The sequence below is a fragment of the Pinus tabuliformis genome, chromosome 1_1 (genome assembly GCF_031772625.1).
Source record: "Pinus tabuliformis cultivar Carrire ecotype Pingquan chromosome 1_1, CPIR1, whole genome shotgun sequence".
In the NCBI taxonomy this organism is placed as follows: Eukaryota; Viridiplantae; Streptophyta; class Pinopsida; order Pinales; family Pinaceae; genus Pinus; species Pinus tabuliformis.
In genome coordinates, this window is record NC_142297.1 from 558,013,585 (window position 1) to 558,037,619 (window position 24,035).

The 24,035-nt window shown below is 38.7% G+C and overlaps 1 protein-coding gene across 4 annotated transcripts in view; it reads right to left on the minus strand.

The window, feature by feature from the left end:
- Positions 1 to 448: 448 nt before the first annotated feature.
- Positions 449 to 24,035, minus strand: part of MEI1 (transcription coactivator) — a 289,974-nt gene continuing 266,387 nt past the window's right edge. For 3 of the 4 annotated variants that reach the window (XM_089392279.1, XM_089392278.1, XM_089392280.1), the window contains 7 exons: positions 2,825 to 3,115; positions 2,349 to 2,529; positions 1,805 to 2,265; positions 1,451 to 1,539; positions 1,272 to 1,365; positions 1,057 to 1,174; positions 449 to 755 (listed from right to left, as the gene is read on the minus strand). In XM_089392279.1, the coding sequence (XP_089248405.1) occupies positions 640 to 755; positions 1,057 to 1,174; positions 1,272 to 1,365; positions 1,451 to 1,539; positions 1,805 to 2,265; positions 2,349 to 2,529; positions 2,825 to 3,115 (1,350 nt within the window). In that variant the 3' untranslated portion in view covers positions 449 to 639. Of the gene's footprint in view, positions 1,175 to 1,271; positions 1,366 to 1,450; positions 1,540 to 1,804; positions 2,266 to 2,348; positions 2,530 to 2,824; positions 3,116 to 24,035 lie in introns of all 4 variants that reach the window. The other variant, XM_089392281.1, reaches the window with a different exon arrangement.

Sequence of the window (24,035 nt, forward strand, 5' to 3'; positions counted from 1 at the left end):
ACTCGGTAGCATTCAATGTCCTTATTTTTCCTAGTTGTGAGGCACTTAACCCTCAACTTTGTCTTTCATAGAAGACTTCAACCTCTATAGAAGCATTTGAAATGATGTCCATGGCATCAGGGAATTCATAAAGAATTTTAAGTTGAGAATTGTGTTCCTTGGAGTGAATCATATCATTATCTTTGGTTTTAGAAATTAGAATTTCCCTCCAAAACTTCTTAAAACCCAAATTATAAAAGTGCAATAATTGTTCTGGCTTTCTATTTATATAATATTTTTTCTTCCTCAATTTCTTTTTACATATTTATCCTATAGAATTTTAAAGATATCTTTAACAACTTTTTTTTCAAACACTTCAATTTATTAAAAAATAAATAAAATAAAATAAATAAACTTCTTAAGTAAAATAGCAAATATTGTAATAAAATTATGAAAGAGATCTCCAATTTTATCATTGTATATCTTTTAAAATAGAGATCAGCTTTATTACATAACTTAACCACAAGCTCGTTAAATGTTCGTTGCTCTGACATGAGAATAGAGTTCAGGATGTACAGAAAACATCCTATTAGGTATCAAACTTTCAGATCATACACGACGAAACAATGAATGTCTGAAAGTTATAAGCCCCTTTGCAGTTCACATATCAAGGCGTAGTAGGTTGCAGCAGAATTCCATAAAAATATATTTTGACAAATCATTAGAAATGAATACGAACCATAATACAGCGTGCCCGCACCTGGTGAGGATTAAACCTGAAAGGAATCAGCATGTAAGACATTACAGATGCTGTGAAAACGGGCACAAATGTAACATCTTGGTATTTCCTGCTGGATTGTTCATTGATTACATGGAAATTCGAGCTCCTTGATTATTTCCATATCACGTCAGCAATATTTCTATTTGAACAATTAAACAATTGTATCCCTCTCTTGGGTGTCATAAAAAATCGGTTAGAAATAGTGACAATATATATTCGAATTTATAGTGTATACGAATAATGTACAGTTCACACTTTCCTTTGAGGTAGGTCCGTAAGAGGAGGTTTCTTCCTACCGGTAGACGGTGTACCACCTCCTACTCGTTTCTTACTCCTAGTAGAAGGGGGAGACACCCGAGACGGACGTTCCATCATCTTCTTCCTCACCGTTCCACGTGTTGCATATGAAATAACCTGAAAACAATGTCATAAGTATGTGAGATTAGCATGGTGAGGAATGTAATTCATGGCGAATATTGTTGAAAATAGAGATGATGCTCTAAATATGTACATGATCCATTTCTGATTCATCAATGTCGTCGTCATCTTGAGGTTGATTCGCATGAGAACTTGACATAATCGGGTCCTCATCTTCTTTCTCATTCCTGATACGATACGAACATTAAGCAAAGGTGAGACCAGTGAAACAAGTTTTAGCTCATTGCGAACTCGAGAGGGTTTGAATCCAACCTGACTGATAAATTATCTGAAAAGTCATTATCTAAATGTACAGCCTCTCCTCCCGATCGAGCATGGAATGAAAGTGTTGGTGTAATTAGCTGCAATTAGATATCAACGAAAACATTAATTAAAAAAATTCCTATATCAAAGTCAAAAACAATCCAAGTTTTCACTCAATCTACGACTACAGGCCCTTAGGATACATTCTTATTGTCATATTTCTCATTTGGCGAGGCATTGTACTGTAGCTCGAGATAAAACACAACATAACAAGTTACCCAGGCTGCCCAAAAAATGATAAACAATTTATGCAATGGTTTTCCAACTTTGAAGAAAAACATACAACCTTAGAGATGTTCTCACCTTGTCAGAATCTCCAGCTGTTGCTCTATCAGAAGATTCATAATTTTCAGTTTTCTCTGCTTTCTGGCAGTGACCATCTGTGTTTTCAATATTTGTTAAAACATTTACTGAACAAAATGCACCAGGTTCCTTTTCCTTGTCTAACTGTTTATGCTCGTCATTTGTCAAGTTTGCAACACTACTGTCCATTGATACGTCTTTATTTGAATCTTGTGCAATAAGTGGCTCTAGCATTCTTACTCGCTTGGATGTGCTCTTGGGAGATTCTGTGTGTTCTATGCAACCGTTATCCATCCCTCCTGACCACTTTACAGCTTGCTCCTCCCAAGGATCAAAACTGTAACCAACATCTTGTGTCGCAGAAGACCTTTTCAACTGCCCACTCCTAGGATAAGGTTCCTGAGTTTCCCCACCCCTGGTTGTAGTCACGGCTAGCTTGGACCTCAGCTTTTTCTTTAATCCTTTTGACAACAAATAAAGATGTTAAAATCAAGCTTGCATGCATTCCACTATTTTATTATTCAGGGTTACAACATCCTAATACCTTTGGTCTGATTTCCACCCATTGCTGGACCTTGGCTGTCAACTTGGCACTGGGATGGAAACTCCACAGAAGCTAAATGAGCACCCTGATTTGGGGGTTGAGTCATACCAAAGAAACATATATCTTTGTCTTCCGCTGACATCATTCTTGGACGAAATTTATCGCAAGGAAGCACCGAATCCTAAATAATAGAGCACAGCATGTCATATACCAAGACTAGGTGAAAGAATAAAATTACCTGGGCAAGTTTTGCCTAGAGGAGCATGATGCATCCATCTAATGAACTTAAACATTACAAGACCCACTCCCAAATTTAGTATTTCTTATGTCTTCATGCAATATAACACTACTTTTCAACCATGTATAAACTCCTTTTGAAGAGTGAAATGTGACATCCTACTGTTGCCACAGCCAGGATATGATGATATCAATATAATCTGACAAGGCCTTGCTGGTAAAATCAAGGAGCTATGTACCTGCCAAACGCATTCATGTAACCAATCTTCAGTAATGGTCTCTATATTCCAAGTACGCGCAGCCTCATATTTTGGTCCACCAGTAAATTTGCACAGTAAATGCGTAACGTTTCTACTGAGCTTCTCTGTGAATTTGGCTCCCAGAACATGGCACAAATTCCGTAGCAATAATCTCTCTTTTTCTTCGTACTGAGAAACACAAAAGCGCTTACTTTCAAATCCAGCCAGAGGGACTCGACACGGCAAAGGCTTGTATAATATGTGGCTTCCAACATCTAGCATAGCCCTTTCCTTCACCAACCAAGAAGAAGAGTGTAAGCAAACATTGAGATTGGCTCTAACCGCTCAAAACATACTACCACGACAAGATCTTTACCAACAAAACCCATGCAGAACTAAAAAGTCCAGCAAACTCCAGTAAATATTATCAACTTGGAACGGTTATTTCATACTAAAAACATTTAAATATTCCCATTTGCGCAAACAACAACCAAAAAAAAAAACCAACTAAAAGAGGATTAAAGAGTTCACGATGTTACATCATAGTCCCACCAAACAACAAATGGATATGAACTATTACGAGAACGAGATTGGAAGTGGAAAATCATACAATAAAGTAAACTCGGTTCATCTATTATGAAAAAGGGAGAACCTTTAAATAGAGAAATGAAACTTCCATATATGCTTATGCAACTATGTATTATCTCGAAGGACTGATATATTTCTTAAATGGGAGAATATATCTAGTTGGATACATTAAAGGGCGGACATAAAAGGAAATATATCATACAAAAAGCCAACATTCTACAACGACCTGACATCGCAACTGCTGGAATAGTAGACTATGCACGTTCACCACACCTCTAAATTTTTTGGAGATAGTTAATTGGCAATGTACAGTCAACTAGGAGAGTCGACTGACTGGTCAACTAAGAGATCAACTAGATGCTCAACTAAACAATCAATTAGTCAAACAATTTGAACAAAGCAGTCAACTGTTGCACAGAACAAAACAGCAATCAAGGAGTTTTGTTGTGACCTCAGCAATCTTTTTTTTCACGAGAAAAAATCGAACTTTGATTTAATATAAATCAAGTTTACATATGTGATATACTATGTTCAAGAGAGGTATAATACTTTCATATATATTATGTGCCCTCACCAAACTATGTGTGTTAATTTTCCACAAGTTCTCTGCTGTGATGCAATCCATTGTGTACATCAATAATGTTCCAGCAAAGTTCCAAATCTGACCACAACAATAACCAGTCAACGAGAGAGAAAAGTCAATGCTGGTCAAAGATTACAGTCTGCACAGGGGCTGAATTTCAGCTTGAGGTGGCTGAATAGAGGGGCCGAAATTCAGTCCTGAAGTTGCCTCAGAAAGTCCAGTCAATGCACCAGTCAAACCTTCAGTCAAAGTCAGTCAATCCTGTGGTCAACACCCAGCAAAACAATCTGAAATCCGGTCAATGCAGAGGAATATTCCACAGAATATTCAGCCTCTTTCCTCAGTCAAAACCTCGTTCAAACAGATCCATAATAGCCCAGGTCAACGAAAGTCAGAGCAAGTCAAAACAGAGAGATATTGGTCATCGGGGAACAGAAAGTCTCCTTCGCAAGTGTGAACTCTTTTTGTGATTTCAGATCAAATGGATGGATGTGAGATGTGCCAAATGAGCTCCAACGAAGTTGTATTATGTGTCTTAGGAGGTGGCTTTTCCACGTGTGAGCTGACTTGTCTTCCTTGAGGCTGACTTGGTCAAGGTCAAAATTATGAATTGTCTCTATCAATTGCCAATGAAAATTTCGCCTGAAGCTGCCAACTTCAACACTCCCTCTCAGGTAGGGAGGAATTTCCGGCTGCATTAGTGTTACTTGGGAGCGGGACCGTAAGTGGGGAGCGGTAGCGAAAATGGGTGCGGAAGCGACATTTTCAAAAACTCCCAGTTTGGGAGCGAATCCCGAAGAGAGATATATATATATATATATATATATATATATATATATATTATTTTATTTTGATACATATATGTCAACAAAAACATGTAAAATGATGAATTAGATATAAAAAACATAAAAAAACATAGATTGATCATTGAATCATATAACATCAATCATCTAGAAGTTATAATCTTCATCAACCACGTCCACAAGTTAGTAACATACAACATATTGAGTCTTGTGAATCATGATTCATCAATCTTAAAGTTTCAACTTTAAGCTTTCAAAATTGAAAATTCAATCTATAACATTTATCATCAATGATCACCAAAGTTGTACTTGTAAGCTAAGTTTAAACTTTAACCATTACAAGAAATAATATTAACATGAAATGAAATGTTATAAAATGAATTATGAAATGAAATGAAATGAAACAACTTTCACGAAGCATCATATTCATAATTCAAAATCATTACCAATGAGTTATACTTGCCAACTTCAAACTTCAAACTTAAATTGTCACAGTCATATATTGTTTACAAAAAATATCATTATGATATGAAAGAGTCAAGACTCAGCAGTTATGAAAACTAATAGAAACTAGAAAAGACAAGTAAACTATAAATCTATTATCTACTACTTCATGTGGCCCTTGCCACGAGAAGTGTCTGATGTATGATCAGGTCGTAGTGGTCTTCTAGGAGCTCCTCCCGCATAGACCGATGACCAGAACTAGAAGGTACATGCCCTCCACGTGAGGGTGTAGATGGAGGCGGCAATAGCAAAGGAACAAGACTCAGAACTCGAGCACTGCCACTGGATGGTGGAGGCGGCATGGTTGTTGCTTCATCTTCCTCTCTCATAAGTTCTGCTTCCAGTTCTTCAAGATGTATAGTGCCATCCTCCAAATTATCATCCTCTGGGTGGTTGTCCCAAACATAGTTGCAGGAATCGCCCCCCCCGGATCCTAAGCCGGAATCGCGTCCCGTACGGAAGCGTTCCGGAACCTCCAGGCGAAGCGCGATTCCGGTTTTTCTGAAGCGCGATTCCTATTTTTTGAAACGATTCCTGGAATATCCGCTTACCATCCGCTATGAGTTTATTTTATTTATGGTGACGCACAAGTCTTATTTAAAGTTTTGTTGTAATGCTAATGGGGGTAAGGATTGGTGGAGCCCCGCCAACCTAGCAGCCCCGCTAAACCATTAGACAATGTTATCAATGCTTGAAACTCATGGATAGCAGCAACTCAGCGCGAAGTCAATATGGCGGAGTATGTCTAAACTTTGGTTTATATGTCCGCTGGTTCATTATATTTGGCATTCCGGAGTTGGTTAGCAACACTCCAAATATCACAGGAATCTCCACCAAACTCGGCGTGGAGAAATTTTACGGCAACACCATATTCCAAAGTCAAATCGTATATCACGAATATTCCGCAGGGAGCTATGTCAAACTTTGGTTATATTTGATATATGCCACGGGTCGGAGTAATATTACACCGTCAATGTTTGCCACACCACTGAGGGGAGTTACATAACTATCGGAGTTCATGCGCTCATATGCCAAGGTTACATTTTTTATAATTGTCATATCCAATCACGGATGGCGCACCGTCGGACTTTGGTTATAATGCATATGCCAAAGTTATCAAATATATGCCATGCGGAACTCAAACATATCATCTGTCGGTTCAATTGAGCTTATGTTTATCATATGGTTACGACTATATCATATCTGATGCCACAAGGCCTTGTCACTGTCGGGTCTTTGTTATACCATATGTAGTATATGGTTGCACCAAAGCGAAGTGTTAAGTGCAAACTTCGGTTTTTTAACCAAAATGTGCCACAGAGATTCGTATATCCGCTTAAAAATTTGATGTATGTTTGTAATAGCTAGAATATAGATGATTGTTGTACATACTAGTAACTACAATGGAATCATGGATGCCATATCTATCTTGATTTATGCAAAAATATGCATGTTTTCATGTCTTCTACAATTAATTTGGTATTTGGGATGTTTGTTTTGAGTATAAATGCAAAAAAATATAAAAATATATATATATATATAGCAGACGCTTCCGCGAACGCTTCGCTTCCTAGATTTTTGGAAAATGACGCTTCCGCGCTCCGCGTTTCCGCTTCGTGCTTCCGCTTCGCTCTCGCTTCGTGCAACATTGGTCCCAAATTTTATATGTTGGATCTTCATAAGCCCAATCACAGTAATGGCTCAACAATCTCAAGTTGTAGTGCACATAAACCAAGCATTCTGCCCGGTTTTCATTGAGTCTGTTTATTTTCACATTATGTATGAAGTTGTAGGTGCTCCAACACCTCTCTGTAGAAGAAGTATTTACAACCTGTGAGCTAAGTCACCTGACACAGGGATTCGGGACACGTACGATTCGAGATTCGTGGTGTCGGATTCGGACATGCTGACCCCCCAGAACAAGACACGTTATATATTATTTTATTAAAAAAAAAAAAAAATATATATATATATATATATATATTTTAAAAATATATATATTAAAAATTAGATATTATCATATTTCTTACACAAATTTTAATTAATGATACAAATTTATTGATTTCAAACATAGATCTTCATCTATAGCTATTAGCATGCATAGTACATACAAAATTCAAATAAATGTCAGTGGTACTGGTCACATAAATGATAAATCTATTAAAAATTTAAATCATGATTCACAATTCATAACTGAGAGACAACTTACAACTACAAGATAGTAAGATAAACACACTGACAACTATAGTTTTCTCATTAAGTCATCAAATCAAAATGTGTTACATAGGTAGTGTTGGTGCAATGCCAATGGCAAATAGAAATAAATATAAAACAGCTACAGGTATACAAGCCTCAAGGCATCAATCAGCATCAGAATCAGCATCACTGTCCCCATCATCATGGTCCCCACTGCTCTCCTCTGCATCCTCCTCCTCCCCTATATCCATAGTCGCCTCTGCATCTGCTGGTATGGAGGTTGACCCCTCTAAGTCATCAAATCTAACAGGCTCTAGCACTGGATCATTGAGATCCATGTTGGCCAATGCCAACTCAACAGTGGTGTCCAAACCCATATCATCAGGAACAGTGTTACTTGGGAGCGGGAGCGAAAGCGGGGAGCGGGAGCGAAAACGGGAGCGGGAGCGACATATTCAGAAGCTCTTGGTTTGGTGCTCTTGATTAAATACGAGTTCCATACCCTAATACATGACAAAATTCAATGGAAACATTGCAATCCCCCAATCCTAAAATCCTGAAAAACTGATAAGTCTGCTGGATTTTGAATGAAATCTAAAATTCTACTTTCTACATATGAAATCCAATGAGGCCGGAACCACTCTCAAACATCCTGAGTCATTTCATGGTAAGGTTAAAAATTTAAGTAAAAGGATGAAAATGAAGATTAAGGAGAATGTCACTTTTACTTTAAGAATTTAACATTACCATGAATAGCATATCAATACTAGGGCCTAGACTTGATCATGAAGCTGCCAAAATGCTCTACTCCTTGCTGCAACAGTGCAAATCACTTGCCAACAGCACAAATCAGTTGCCAAATGAAAATATTAATGAGCAAACACGCCCTTTTCATTCCCGCACTGAGCTTAGCGAGTCCTGGAAACAGGACACGTGTCCCAAAATCGTGACACGACCTCGGATTCGACGTGTCGGAAACGGACACGACGTGTCATATGATTTGGACACGAATGCGCACTAAATCATGTCGGATTTGTTGGATTCGGGATTCGTAGGGGGTTTAGGACGAATCCGGTGACTTAGCCTGTGAGAACTTTTTTTGCCAATTTTGGCAAAAGTTCATGGCCGCCATATGATTCCCACCATTTGAGAGCATCAAATTTGTCTCTATCTTCCATTGCATGAAAGGTACCAAACAAACCAGTGCCACTAAAGTATCTGCCTAATTCAAGATGCACACTAGCACATTCCTCCTTGTCAGGTATCAACTTTTCTAATGCTTGCAAATATCCTGTAGATACCTCTTCATCTATATGGGGTTTCACCCTAACCCAACCCCCTGGTACAGGTTGGCGCAACCAAGATGTAGAGTAGTATTTTGGCGTAAGGATATACGCCAAGCAATGTAGTGGAACATTAAGTTTATCCCACCATATACACACACAATCGTGAATCAGTTTATACAAGTTGGGATCATTGTTATGAACAATATCTTTTATTTGCCCCAACATGGTATCCATCTGCTCATACACCTCACCAATCACTGGTTTATCTGTATCTGCAAACCGAATCATGTGATAAATGGGCTTGGTGAAATCCAATACTTGCCTCACACGTGCCCAAAACATACCATCAAGAGCGGCCTCCTCCACCTGTTCAAAACCTTGCCTGTCAACTGCATTTGTAGCCCTTTCCTTTAATACCTTCCAGTGTGGACATGATACCATGCTAGCCAATGACTCTCTTACCTTCAAAAGGCGCCTGAAGGTGAAGTACAAATCTAGTCCTCGCAATCTTCAACAACTCCAATCTTGAGTGACTGTGGAAAAGAACATGGGTATTGCTATGATTTGTAATAAATTTTATCATTTGTTTGCCTCTCTGGTACAAATCACCAATCCATTTGTATTGTTCGTTTTTGTTCTTAACAATATCATGCATCAAAAGGTTCATTGGGTGAACCAAACACCCAGACCAAAATATGTTGGGGTATTTATCCTCAATAATTGCTTCTGTTGCCTTACAATTAAGAGCATTATCAGTGATGACTTGGATGACATTGTATGGCCCAATATGCTCAATTGTTTCAAATAATGGCTCTGCAATGTTGATGCCGGTCTTGAACTTGTCTGAGTAATCATGTGTTGAAAGAAAGATGGCACCACCAACAGACACAGCAAGAACATTTATCAATGGCTTACCTTTTACATTTGTCCATCCATCAGATACAATGGACACCCCATGGTCAGTCCAAGAACTTGTCATTCTATTCAAAGAATGTGATATTTTTTCTTTTTCATGATATTTTTGCCTTGTCATACCCAGGGCTCTTGTATCCTTTAGGGGCATCATTTATGGCAGACACCATTTCGTGCCAATAAGGTGAGCGAAGAACAGTGAATGGTATCCCACATGCATAGACAAACTTGTAAACTTTTGAATCCACATCATTCCTACACCCTTCATCAAGGAAATCTGATATGCTTCTACGCCTTAAACTTGGTGACTGTGTGCCTCCATATCCACTGCCTTGGGAGGATATTGAAGGAGTTCTTTGTGCATGTGATTGTGAGCTTGGTTCAAAGAAACCCTTTGATTTTTTAGATTTGTATTGGGCTTCCTCCTCTTCCCTTATGTATTTGGCTCTATCTGCTGCTGACACACCTGAACAAGTTTTGATTCCTATTTGTTTATCTCCATCCCATGGCTTTTTCCCGCAGAGGTGCTTTCTGGCACGAGTATATGAACCTGTGTAATTATTGTTGCAATGGAGGCAACGAAATTTAGTGGTTCCACCACCTTTCCCTGCATTAGGCCTATTAACATATTTCCACAATGGAGTTTGGTCTTGTTTAGTTTTTTGAGTTGACTCATGTTCACTCTCCTCCAGCTCCTCCTCACCGGGTTTTTCATCAAATCCACTATGACCCCCTTCTTCATCCCCTTCTTCATTTTCAACCCTCCTTTTTCTACTCTCCAACACCATAATAACCAAAAAAGCAACCAAGAAGAAGAAAAAGCCAAGAAATATAACCATGATGTTTGAAATTTGATGTTTTGAATCTGCAAAATTTAAAAATATGGAATGGGAATGAAAATGGGAAATAGAGGAAAAAATTATTTATTTATTTAGGAATAAACATTAAAAAAAATTGCTAGAAACTCTATTCAATATTGTAGAGCCTACCTCTTTGGCGTCCAATCTCCCCTTGCAAGCTCTTCAATCTCCCCTTGCTCCTTGCTTTCTCTTACTCTCTCACTCTCTTGCTCCTTGCTCCTTGCTCTCTCTTGCTCTCTCCTTGCTCCTCACTCTCTTGCTCTCACTCTCACTCTCACCCTCTCTCTCACTCTCTCTCACCCTCACTCTCACTCTCACTACAATGATGAAATGAATGAGGGAGGGTCTATTTAACCCTCCCTCCCTCCCTTTATTTCCACAAAAATCTTCTTCTTCTTTTTTCCGTCGGAAACTCTTTATTTTTCCGCGCGTTACTCTGGGAACGATTTTTATAACCCAGGAGTGGTCGAGAGCGATCACTCCCCGACCGCTCCTGGGTTATAAAAATCGCTCTCGAAGCAACGGGAGCGACGCACCCTATATTGAATTGAAAAAAACCTGGGAGAGTAAATTTTTTTAAGGGAGCGCGCTCCCGAAATCGCTCCCTTTTCGAGAGCGATTTCAGGAGCGCACTCCCTACCCACTCCCAAGTCACTCCCACCTGGAGTGCAAATTGCAAGCGGGATCGAGGGCGGGGGGGGCTCCCCCGCAACACTGGGTTGCACCATAGATCTCATCTCAAATGCACATTGATGTCTCCATCCATAGAAAACGAATAATCCATAACCAATATAGGAGAGATTGATTTACCACAACCAAGTCCATTGCAATCCATATGACCTTGGTAAAGATCAGACACCCTATGTCCACTAATTGATCCTAGCCCAGCTTGATCCTAAGCGATCAAGTGATAGAACACCTACACCCAACACTTAGGAGAGATCAATTTACCACAACCAAGTCCATGGCAGTGTCCAACCTTGGTAAAGATCACACACACCTAAGTCTCCTCACCCACTAGCCAGATGGGTGGCAATCCCAACAAGCTTAACCATCTAAACATGGCAGATCACACACACCTAAGTCTCCCCACCTAAGTTGCAGGAAACGTTGGAGAAGGGTCCGTTTCTGGCCAGAAACGAAATGGAAACGAGAAAACTCGTACCGTATGGCCTGGAAATGTGTTTTCGGCCATAATGGCCCTGTTGTCGCACAGATTGTCGCGACAACGCTCAGACCGGGGGCTGTCACCCTGATCCCCGATCTCTCCGTTTAAGCCTGTCTCCCGCGGCTAAGGGGGGTAGACCCTAAGGGATGATGAAGACCAACTGTGGACCAGTTGGGTTGGGAGACACGAAGAAACAAGCACTAGATTGATTTTGCTGAATTAATAGACCAGTGCCTTGTGGGTTTGATGTTTAAACGATTGTTTACTAGATGTTGCAGAGATGTAAACCATGTATAGCAATCATTTATCATCAAATAACTTGAACGATGCAAGATATCCAGTAAAACCACAAAGTTCTTATAATGATTAAAGTTTCAATAACGATATCCAGCGACTAAAAATTTCGAAAGATAAATGCTTTGAACAACCATGCAAATTATGAACATTAACCAGATATCATAGTCATGCAGCTAATCTTCCAAATGATCAAAATGATAAAAATTCCACATCAAAAGAGTTTGAATCTCAGCAGGAAAAAATAAAACGTGATAAGTCTCCGAGCCAAGACTGAATCTGGCAAAAATTTCCCACAATATTTTTTTTTTTAATTAATGAAATCTAACTATTTAGCCAAATTAATAAAATCAAACTAAACTAAATCAAAGATTAAATTTCTAAACCTAAACAAAACTTTTTAAAATCCTAATTTAAAGTCTAACCTAATATCAAAACCTAAAACATACATATATACATGAATATATAACCTAGATAAATGAAAATTTAATATGAATCAAAAAATCTAAAGCGCATCAGATTTCCTTTTTTTTTTTTTATATTTTTATAAAGAGAAAATAAATCAAAAATCCTAACAAAAACTAATGCATATCGAAGTTTTTTATTTTGAATAAAGATAAAACAAAAAAAAGGGACTTACGCTTTTTAAAAAAAAGAAACTAAAACTACGCTCACGTTGAAAACAGAACGATGCTACAGCATAGAGAAAACGACGCCTTTCGTATGAATCGGATTTTACCTGGCATTCGATGGAGAAAAATGGTTCACGTGAAAGGGTTTCAGTCGATGCTTCTCTTACCTGATGCCCACACGCAGCATATCCAACGCACATATCAGAACAAAAGAAATGAAAATCAAAGCCTGGGATTACCGCACGTCAACTGCGTGAAACACCGTCTGCATGATGGAACGAGCTCGTGTTTGTCTGCGGAAGACCTCGACGGCGGACAGGGAAAGATCCTGAGCGTTTGCAGGCCCACGAAATTTTCCCCAGCGGCAGCCACAAGCAGTTTTACAGGTGAGGAGGGCAGGACGTAGCTGCTGTCTGGAGGTGCGATAAGGCCATGGAAGTTGTGACCAGAAAAGGTGTACGCTGAAGGATATACGCCAGAATGCGCCCACGAAACGGCCAGCTATCAAAACGATTCAACACAAATTTTATTTGCTTGCTGCGCAGGTAATCAGAGGAAGCTGCGGGTCAATTTTCTTAAACGCAAGTTGGATACCGAGAAGGCTGGGGAAATATGTGCAGTTTCAGAGGTCCTGCGCAGGAGAAAGCTGCATATAAGGGTAGCAGGAATGAGATCTTTGAAACTTAGCAATAAATGTATGGCAGGCCTGCGTGGAAATGGAAGAATGGCTGTGTATTTTGCAGATGGAGAGGAATAGCAGCAGTATGAATAAGCAGCTGATTTAATTTTGAACAGTGCGGAGCTAATACGCAGAGAAGATAACCCAGAAAACGATGAAACCTCTCCAATTATATCTAGATTTTCTCTGATCTGTAGCACCTGTGACCTGCAGAAGAGCATAAAACCCTAATATAATATATGTATAAAACAAAATTTGAAACCCTAGATGAACCAAGCAATTTACAGCTTTTGACCCGTGAACGGCCAGATTTAGCAATAATAGCAGTAATATTATCAGAATTTAATTTAAATGTAAAATGCTTCAGAAAACCCTGCATGCATTCATAAAAAATATTTCGAATGATAAGCCCGGAATCAAGAACTAGCTGGGCTCTTTCAGAAAAACACAACCCGGGAGTTGGCTGGTTCAGCTGAGAACTTCCCCTAACGCCCGATAATCTGAAAAAAGGATTTCTTGCACAGCTTAAAATCAACCATCAACATAGAAGGAGAAAACAATAGTGAAACCCCGATCAAATGGAGATACCTGCCAATATATTTCAGAATCTAAACTATCATTCAAACCTCAAAGATCAGACAAGATACTTGTGCCTAGATCAATCTTCATTAAGCTATCATTAATGGCTGAAAATAAAATTACGCAGAACAAATAAAACAATCTTACAGCATTTTCAAAAGAGTAACACGAGCAAGATTTTTAACCCCAAAGTCTTCTTTATTGCACAAAAAAAATGAACTACAAGAGAGCTTCTTCAGCACAAGACTCACAGATCCTATCCTCCCTCAAATGACCCCTAGCGCCCTATTTAAAGTAAAAATTCCCAACAGCTAGTTCAAGTGATCCATGTCAAAATGATCTCGACCGTCGATGAGGATCAAGATATCTCTTAATCTCATCCGTCGAATTTTTAATGCATTAAAAAATTGAAATTCTGCATTTATTTACTCAAAATATTATTATTTTATTATTTTTAGGTTTTTTACTTTATTTTTTATTTTTTATTTATTTATTTATTTATTCATTTATTCATTTTATTTTTTATATTTTTTATATTTTTTATTTTTCAGTTTTTTATTTTTATTTTTATTTATTTTTAAATGGATCCTCGAACTTAGCCTTTGAAAAAATCACCTAGGACCTAGCACCTAGGACTTATGAGGGGATTAAAAACATTTTCTAACCCTCAAGACACTTTACATGACGACTTTTACAATTTTACATCTCAAGAGGGAAAACCCATTTGACATAGACCCTCATAAATCACCCAGTTCTGTGACACAACTATAATCTAGCAGATTAACACACTAGGATTCTCCTAAGATTCTAATGACAAAATCCATTCCGACTTTCGGGTTAGGCTGAAGGAAAACTCTGCCGATCATAGATCGCTGAGACAAAAAACCTTCCGGAACGAAGATTATCACTAGAAAATTAGGTCCACCTAGGCAATTTACATACATGACTCAACTCTGCTAAGATTATTTACAATTAAATATGCAGACTGGGTTTACAACATAAATTGATCACGCTGTCGATGACTGTCGAATGGCACGGACATGTTGATCAAGCGCTATCCCTTTTTCGAAGAAAAAAAAAAAGCGGGTGTACTGCTGGGAAGTTGACACGTAGTGGTCAACAGGCCCATTTCTCGAGGAAGAAACGTGGCTAGTACAACCGGAAACACGTTTCCAGGTCGTACAAAGGAGTTTCCTCTTCTAAATTGATTTTTTCTTGTATTTTTTATTTATTTTTTCGCTTCTAATTTTTTATTGGGCGACTAAAATATCTTCTGGATGCCTCTCAAGTTATAAAAAAGAGAATTTTTTTGAGTGGGGCAACCTAATGTTCAAGCCTATGGCCCTAGTGTTGATATGCAGTTCATGGTAATGTTAAATTCATTTTCATCCTTTTACTTAAATTTTTAACATTACCATGAAATGACTCAAGATGTTTGAGAGTGGTTTTGCCCTCATTGGATTTCATATGGAGAAAGTAGAATTTTAGATCTCACTCAAAATCTAGCAGACTTATCTGTTTTTCATGATTTCAAGATTGGGGGGATTGCAATGTTTCCATTGGATTTTGTCATGTACCAGGGTATGGAACTTGTATTTAATCAAGAGAACCAAGCCCTCTATGCAGGGGAGACTCCCAATAATCAAGAGCACGTAGGATACTAGGGTATGGAACTTGTATTTAATCAAGAGCACTAAGGTCGTTCGACTATGTAGGAGGAGACTCCCAATCAAGCATGAGACAAGAAATTAGAAATTTCTTGTAGCTAGTTTTGGATATTGCTATTTTCATTATGTGATCATTCATGAGTAAATGTGATGTAAATTTAGAGACTTATAGTTTATGCATTGACAATTTAATCATAATGTAATAAATTAGAATGTATCATATATGCTTTATGATTGCACATATTTCTTAAATGTCCTAATATATATATATATATATATATATTTTGTTTCCCTGTTTCCAAAATTTGGGGGGGTCACGTTTCATACCCATGCCCGTTTCGGAAACTCGTACTCGTTTCCCCATTTCGTGCAACTTAGCTCCTCACCCATTGGCCAGATGGGTGGCAATCCCGACAAGCTTAACCATCTCAACATGGCCCTTGGTCAATAATGACACGAAGGTGACTTGCAAGTAGGATGCATATTGGGGCATGTACTCAGCCAAGTCCATGGCTCCAAGGAGTACCCTCACACCCAGGAGCTACTCTACTCAACCCCCCCCCCCCCCCAACAAAAAAACCAATTTTTGTTGGACAAAACATAGTGGGAAGAGCATATGCTCAATGCTCTTAATCAATAGTGTTCCCTCCCAAGGAGAGATACATTCTCCTGCACTCCAAGTTGGTCTCTGAAGAATAAGAACTTCGCTTTGGGAAATGACTTGGTGAGAATGTTTGCAATCTACTTATTTGTCGAGATATGTTGGAGCCTCACTGCTCCTCTCTGTACCATATCTTTGATATAGTGGTACTTGATCTCGATGTGCTTCGACCTATCATGAAACATTGGATTCTCTAAAAGTCTAATACCGCTTTGATTGTCACAGAATATCACGGTCATAACTAGCACATGATCAAACAACTCTGCAAGGAGCTTCCGCAGCCACACTGCCTCACCGCTAGCCATACTAGTTGCAATATACTCCGCCTCAATGGTACTAAGAGCGACAGATCTCTGCTCCCTGCTCATCCAAGAAATCAAGGTAGATCCCAAGCTAAAGCAACACATTGATGTGGTATTTTTTTTCTATAATACTCCCAGACCAATATGCATATGTATACCCATGAAGTCTCAAATCATCATCGAAGACATACCTCTACCTATGATTGATTTTCCCATGCAAATATCACAACACATTTTCGCTGCCACCCAGTGAGCATGCAAAGGTTCCACCATGAACTAGCTCAAGCTATTAACAGCAAAACATGTATCCAATCTAGTGTTGACTAGAAACACAAAAGTTCCAATCATCCATCGGTCCATAGAAGGATCCATTAGATTTGGGCCTGCAGCTTCACTGCTCAACTTCTTGAAATTTGCCTCCATTGGTGTGGCCATGGATTTGCAATCCACCATCCCAAATCTCTCCAAGAGTTTGATAGTAAATTTTCCTTGGTTGAGGAAAATCTCTCCTAGTTTCTGCCACACTTCTAAGCCCAAGAAATAATGCATCAATCCAAGATCCTTAATCTCAAATTCGGAGGCAAACTCCCTCAGACACTAGATGATTGGAGGCTTTGCTCCTATCATGAACAAATCATCAACATATAAAACCAAAATCAAAGGCATACCTTGAACAACCTTGAAGTAAAGGTTGGGATTGGCATTGCTTTTGTTAAAACCAAGCTTTGTCAAATCTCCATCGATCCAAGCATACCAAGCCCTAAGGGCTTTCTTCAATCCATAGAGGGCTTTCTTCAATCTACAAACATCAGTTTCCTTGTCATGTTCCTCAAAGCCCTGAGGTTGTTCCAAGTACACTTCTTCCTTAAGTATGCCATGAAGAAAAGTTGTCTTCACATCCATCTGATGAAGACTCCAACCCTGATTAGCAGCTAGAGCAATGATAGACTGGATGGTAGTGTATCTAGAAACAGGAGCAAATTTCTCATCATAATCTTCTTCCTCTTTCTGAGAAAATCCTCTAGACATGAACCTCACTTTGAACTTTTCAATGCTACCATCAACTGTATGTTGATTTTGTATATCCACTTGGAATTCACTACAGACTTCCCATCGGGTCTCGAAACAACCTTCCATACATCATTTTTCATAGTGGACTAGTATTCCTTGGTCACGGCATCTTTCCAACCATGTTCCTTTATTGCTTTTTCATAGCTAGTAGGTTCAAATTGCATGATGTTGCTCATTAATGTAGCATATCTCTAATATCTACAAGTCGCTTTCTTTCTTTGAAGGTGCCTCTAGGGGCTGAATGTTTCTTTGCATCCTGTAAAGTATCACAAAGCCATAAAAGTCTCCTCCTAAAACAGGGTGGATCACAAGGCGGAGCATCTAAAGAATCCAGATGTGCCATAGGCTCATCTGCAAGGTCAAGTTCTTGCATGGATGGTTCTACAACTTCATCAATAGTATCGTCTCTCCTCTCAGTGTTGGTAGGCACAAGAAAGTCCATGGTTTTTCCAAGTGCAGTGTCCTCATCAAAGGTCACATCTTGAATAAACTCAATGTTCCTCTGCCCTAGCACATACATCATGTAAGCATTAGAATTTTCACAATATCCAACAAATGTACCTTTCTTACCAGAAGCTTCTAGCTTTGATCTTTTCTCTTTAAGTACATGAATGTAAACAGGGCAGCCAAATATTCTCAAGTGTCCAACTTCTAGTTTCACACCAGTAAATACTTCTTCAGGAATCTTGTTCCACGAGACTTGATTGAGGGCTTCTATTTTGGACATATATTGCAGTAATTGTTGCTTCTCCCCCACAGAAACATGAGAAGCTTCTAATCACGAATCATGACTTTGACTGCTTCCAAGATGGTCCTGTTCTTCCTCTCAGCAACTCCATTTTGTTGAGGGTTGTATGGAACAGTCAACACCCTCTTAATCTAGACTTCCTTACAACATTCCTTGAAGTCATTTAAAGTGTATTCTCCAACATTATCTGTCCTCGAGATCTTGATCTTCTTTCTAGTTTGATTCTCCATTAGAGCTTTGAAGTCCCAGTATATATTCAAAATTTGATCCTTGGCCTTCAAGAAGAAGATCCAAGTCTTACAGGTGAAGTCATCAACAAAAATCACATTGTATAGATATCCTCGAAGAGATTTCACCAGCATGGGCCCAAAAAGGTATGAATGAATAAGTTGAAGAAACTCATCAAATTTGTTGCTACCAAAAGGGAATGGTCCCTTGAGATTCTTTCTACTTGCACATCCTTGACATGTGCCTTCATGTTCCACTTGAATCTCTGGAATGCTTGAAATCATTTTGCTCAAACTAGGCAAAGCCCTGTAATGAAGGTGAGCAAATCTTCGGTGCCAAAGCTCGCACGGTTTGTGCTATCATGGACCAATGCTTGAATTGGTCGACCACAAACTTTGTATAGGCCTTCATTTCTGACACCAAGTGTGAAGGTTGCCTTTAAGCTAGATTTCCTTGGCCATGCAAGGAATTTTCCATTAAAAAATGCAACTTTGAACCCTTTGTCTTCCATGGCTGAAATGGACACAAAATTCTTCTTCAAGTCTAGCACTTACAACACATCTTACAGATGAATGGTTTGACTAGAATCATGATACCCAATCTAGTGTCTGGATGCCCCACTATCCACTAGCCAAGTATCAACGTTATCTGAAGATGAGCTTGAAAGACCAAAAACAATAAAATATTCAGATTGAGTATTAGTAATATTATCAGCGTACCTTGTGTTTTTGTACTTCTTTGGAGGGCGTTGAGTCTATTCAAAACTTTCATGGGCAGCAAGACCTCTACCTTTCCTATTGTTGGAGTTATTGTAGCTATTGTTGTTGGTATTGGGCCTCTGAGCACTTCTTCTCTCAAGACAATCTCGAGCTATGTGGCCATATTTGTCACATCTATGGCATTGGACTTTGGACAAGTCCCTTCTATTATTGTTGAATGCTGGAGTTGGCTTCTTTGACTTCCATTTGGAAGGTCTTCCTTTCCATTTTCCTTTCCTGGCATTTGCTGCAAAGGTTGTAGGTTCTCTTTCATGTCTCTGAATTCTTCCTCTGGAAATGAGCATGGATTCTTCTCGAGTGCAAGTGCCCAAAAGTTCATCAAATGAAGGGAGCTCCTTTCTGCTACTAATGCTTGTTATGAATGTCTCCCAAGACATGGGAAGTCCTCCAAGGGTCATCTACACAAGCTCTTTATCAAGTATGATTTCTCCAATGGAAAGAAGTTGATCTCTTATTTGAGAGATTCTCATGAAGTAGGTTGTTATGGATTTTGTCTTGGACATCTTGATGTCACGGAGCTGACTCTTCAAAGCAATGATGTGAATGAGATTGTTGACCTCATACATCCCAATCAACTTGTCATACATCTCCCTTGACTTCTTCAACTTAGACACATAAGTGTATGAGATGATCTCTAAGAGAGTCAATGATGATCTTCTTAGCCTTGATCTCAGCCTTCTTGTAATTGGATTTGATATGGGCATTTGCATTCTCAAGAGGTTCAACTATCTTACCCTCCACATACTCCATCACATCATTTTCTTCAAGGGTGAGACCCAACCTAGCTCTCCATGTTCCAAAGTTGGAGGCATCATTTAGCGTCTCTTCAATCTTGAAGTAGGAGGAATTCATCTTGAGCAAGAAAATTGATCACCAATCAGCAAGAGAAATGTCTCAAAGGGGTGTTCTCTGTTCTCCAATGGTTGATCTTCACCTTAGCGTTGATACCATGTTAATTTTCCACAGGTTCTCTGTTGTGATAAAATCCAATTTGTACATCAATAATGTTCCAACAAAGTTCCAAATCTGACCTTAACAATATGCAATCAAAACCAGTCAACGAGGCAAGAGAAAAGTCAACGGTGATCAAAGATTGCAATCTTCACAAAGGGGCTGAATTTTGAGTTGAGGTAGCTGAACAAAAGCACCGAAATTCGATCATGAATTTGCCTTACAAAATCTAGTCAATGCACCAATCAAACCTTCGATCAAGGTCACAGTCAGCACCCAACAAAACAATTTGAAATTTGGTCAACGCAAAAGAATATTCCACAAAATAGTTGACCTCTTTCCTTAGTCAAAATCTCGGTCAAATAGATCCATAATAGCCTAGGTCAACAAAAGTCAAAGAAGGTCAAAACAGAGAGAAAGATGTTGGTCATCATAGAACATAAAGTCTCCTCCTTGTCTCCTTTGCACATGTGAACTCTTGCAATTTCAAAACGAATGGATGGATGTGAGATGTGCCAAATGAGCTCCAACAAAGTTGTATTTATGTGTCTTAGGAGACAACTTTTCCACATGTGCGCTGACTTGTCTTCCTTGAGGCCGATTTGGTCACAGTCAAAAATATGAATTGTCTCCATCAATTGCCAATGAAAATTCCGAGCAAAGCTGCCAACTTCAACAATGCGAACCCCATCTTCCCTATTTCAAGGGAGTTGATTACATCTTGGTGCTATAAAAAGATGGTTTTATGCATTGTGGAAAAAGTCGAAGTTGGGAATAAATCGGCAAGGGTACAGAAATTGAAAAAGTCGTTAAAGTCGAGAGGTTTTCGAAAAAGTAGGCAAAAAGTTGGCAAAATTTAAAAAAAAAAATACAAAAATATTATCCCGACTTTTTCGATAAAATCCCAATTTTTTCAAAAAATAAAAATAAAAAGTCATTAAAGAAACTACCTCACTCACGATTTTTTTGGAAAACCTCCCGATTTAATCTCGACTTTTTCAACTGGAAAAAATCCCCAAAAAGTCGATTAATTAAATCGTCTAGTCTAAGAGTCAGCTAGTCCAAAAAATCGGACTTTGCCGATTTAATCGCAACATTTTGGCGACTTTTTCCGTACTAGTTTTATGGGTAGATTTAAGTGTGTGAATAATGAATGCATGATATTGTTTTGTGTATTGAAACCTTTTGGTTTCTTACATTGCAATGTGTGTTGAGGTATACTTGGTCCTGCTTAAGTGTGTAACAATTTTTGTAGACACCACCGTTCTTTTGGAGTGTCAGCGGTTTGATCTACCTAATCCTTTGATTCTCTCACATGGTACATGTTACATTTGAAGATCTCTTACTCACTTGGTGACTCCAAGAAGGAGAGAAGCACTTGTTTCTTCAAGAGTATTGAAGAACTTGTTTGTAGAGGTGAGATAATCTATTGAGACTTGAAGATATTTGAATACTCACCTAACGACCCCAAAGCTTCGGAATGAGGTATGAAGGTTATTGCATATCAGTGTTTTCAAATTTTATGGTTGAATTAGAAAACAGTGCCATTTTCAGAAGAGTAATGGATGGAGGATTGGTTTGATCCATTTGATTTCCCATGCATCCAAAGGCATTAGTTTTTCAATTTTTAAGGTTGAATTAGAAAATTGTGCCATTTTTAGAAGAGTAATGGATATAGGATTGGTTTGATCCATTTGATTTCCCATGCATCCAAAGGCATCCAAATCAAATTCTTGATCTACGTTTGGACAAGCACGTCCCAAGTTTTCATTGTGTTATAATAATTCAGTTGCTCTGCTTGTTATATTTTTATTTAAATTAATTTCAATATTCAAGGTTATCCATAAGGACGTTAGATGAAAATGTTTTGTTTGTTACTTGGAAGATGATATAATAGATTAGCTTTATGATTGTTGTCCAAGGGAAATACCTTCACTTGCAGGTTTAATCAATGCTTTTCACAAACATTGTCATGTAGGACATTAACAAGAAGAAAAGTTGAAGATTCACATAACTTGCATGGCATGTGTAATGAGAAGCCCTCAAACGACCACCATTCTCTTTCATCCTATGATCTACTTGTTAATTTTTAGTGCTACATTGTTCTCTATTGTAGAAAATTGCAATTTTAAACTTTTTCAACATCTTCATATTACAGCCACCCCATAACATCATTCATCATTAGCAATTATGCAGAGAGAACAATAACAGTACAATAAGGAATAATAGAATAAAAGTATACAAAACAAAGGCACTAGCATTTAGGTCAAAGACCAAGACAAAACCCCACAAGGGGGGAAACCCAAAAAAATTCTTCTTAGATATTCATCAAAAGGTCAGCTGAGATATAAAGTACATTAAGTATGAGACACATCTTTTAACATCCAAAACATTACTCCAAGCAGGACAATCCAGCAGCATGCATATCTCATTGTCATACGAGCACAGGATCTGTCATCATTGTCATATCATCATCGTCATAGAGACAAGCCATAGATTAGTGTGTTACTGCCATACACCAAAGGTTATTTATCATATCCAAGGCACTGTCATATACAAATAGCTCACTATCATATACATACGCATCAGGGTCACATTATCACTGAAGGTCACTTTGTCATATAATATTGTCACAACCCTATTGTCATAAGTATCACTTGACAGCATATATAATTGTCGCAACTCTACTGACATGGGACTCAGCCATATAGGTACATGTTGATTTGGGGTAGCATAGGATGTGCTCTAGCCACGAAATTTGGTAGAGAGGTCGGGGCACATGAGATCTCCAATACTCAGAAAGGATTTGGGCAGATTCTAAACAGATCAGGAGATATTAAAATAATTAATAATTTTAATGGAGTCCCTAAGTCTAAACTTAGGTAAAATAAAATATTAATGTGTATTAATATGAATATGTGTTAGAATGGTCCAAAAGACATGGATCAAGCCAAATTTAATCTTAGTTGTTCATTAGGGACTTAATCTCGGTCGTTGAGATGTCAACAGGAAAAGTATAAGAGGAGGCTTGAGGGTCACTTGGAGAATACACCAGAGTGATCAATTATTCTATTATCTAGAGCGGGGCTTGCGAAAAGAGATAGAATCAATGATCGGGAGAGCAGCTGAGGGGCATTGAGTACAGAGAAACAGAGAAGGCAGAGATTGTGTCGGGAGAGCAGCGCAGCAACCAAGGAGAGTAACGCAAAGCCAGCAAGGGCCCACGCAAGGCCACACAGAGGCAACCAAGTGTTGTGCAAAGCACCAGAGAGGCCAGCGTATCTGACGCAGAGGCCCAGAAAGCTGACGCAGGGCCTCCTGGGGCTGACGCAGGCCAAGAAAGGCTGACGCAGGGCCAACGTGAGACAGAAAGGGGCTGACGTAGTCCAGATTGGGCAGACGTTGGGGTTGCAGCGCAGTTTTGTACTAAGGAGCTGCCGGAAGGATTTTCCGAGGTTTCAGCGAGCAGATTTCTCTCAAACTATGAGGTATAGCTGCTAAGGAAATTCTCTGTTGGGTAGGCCAGTTTAGGCACCCATATTGTACTCTAATATTGCTTAATAAGAAAACCCTCAAATAGTTGCACCGGTTTTCCTGCATTGGGTTTTTCTAGGGACATTGGTCCAAAAATAATGGTGTCATATGGTGTGTTTGTTCTTGTTTCTTTTAGTTGCTGATCTGTAATCTGTTGAGCATGCACTGGTGTTTATTTTTAGTATT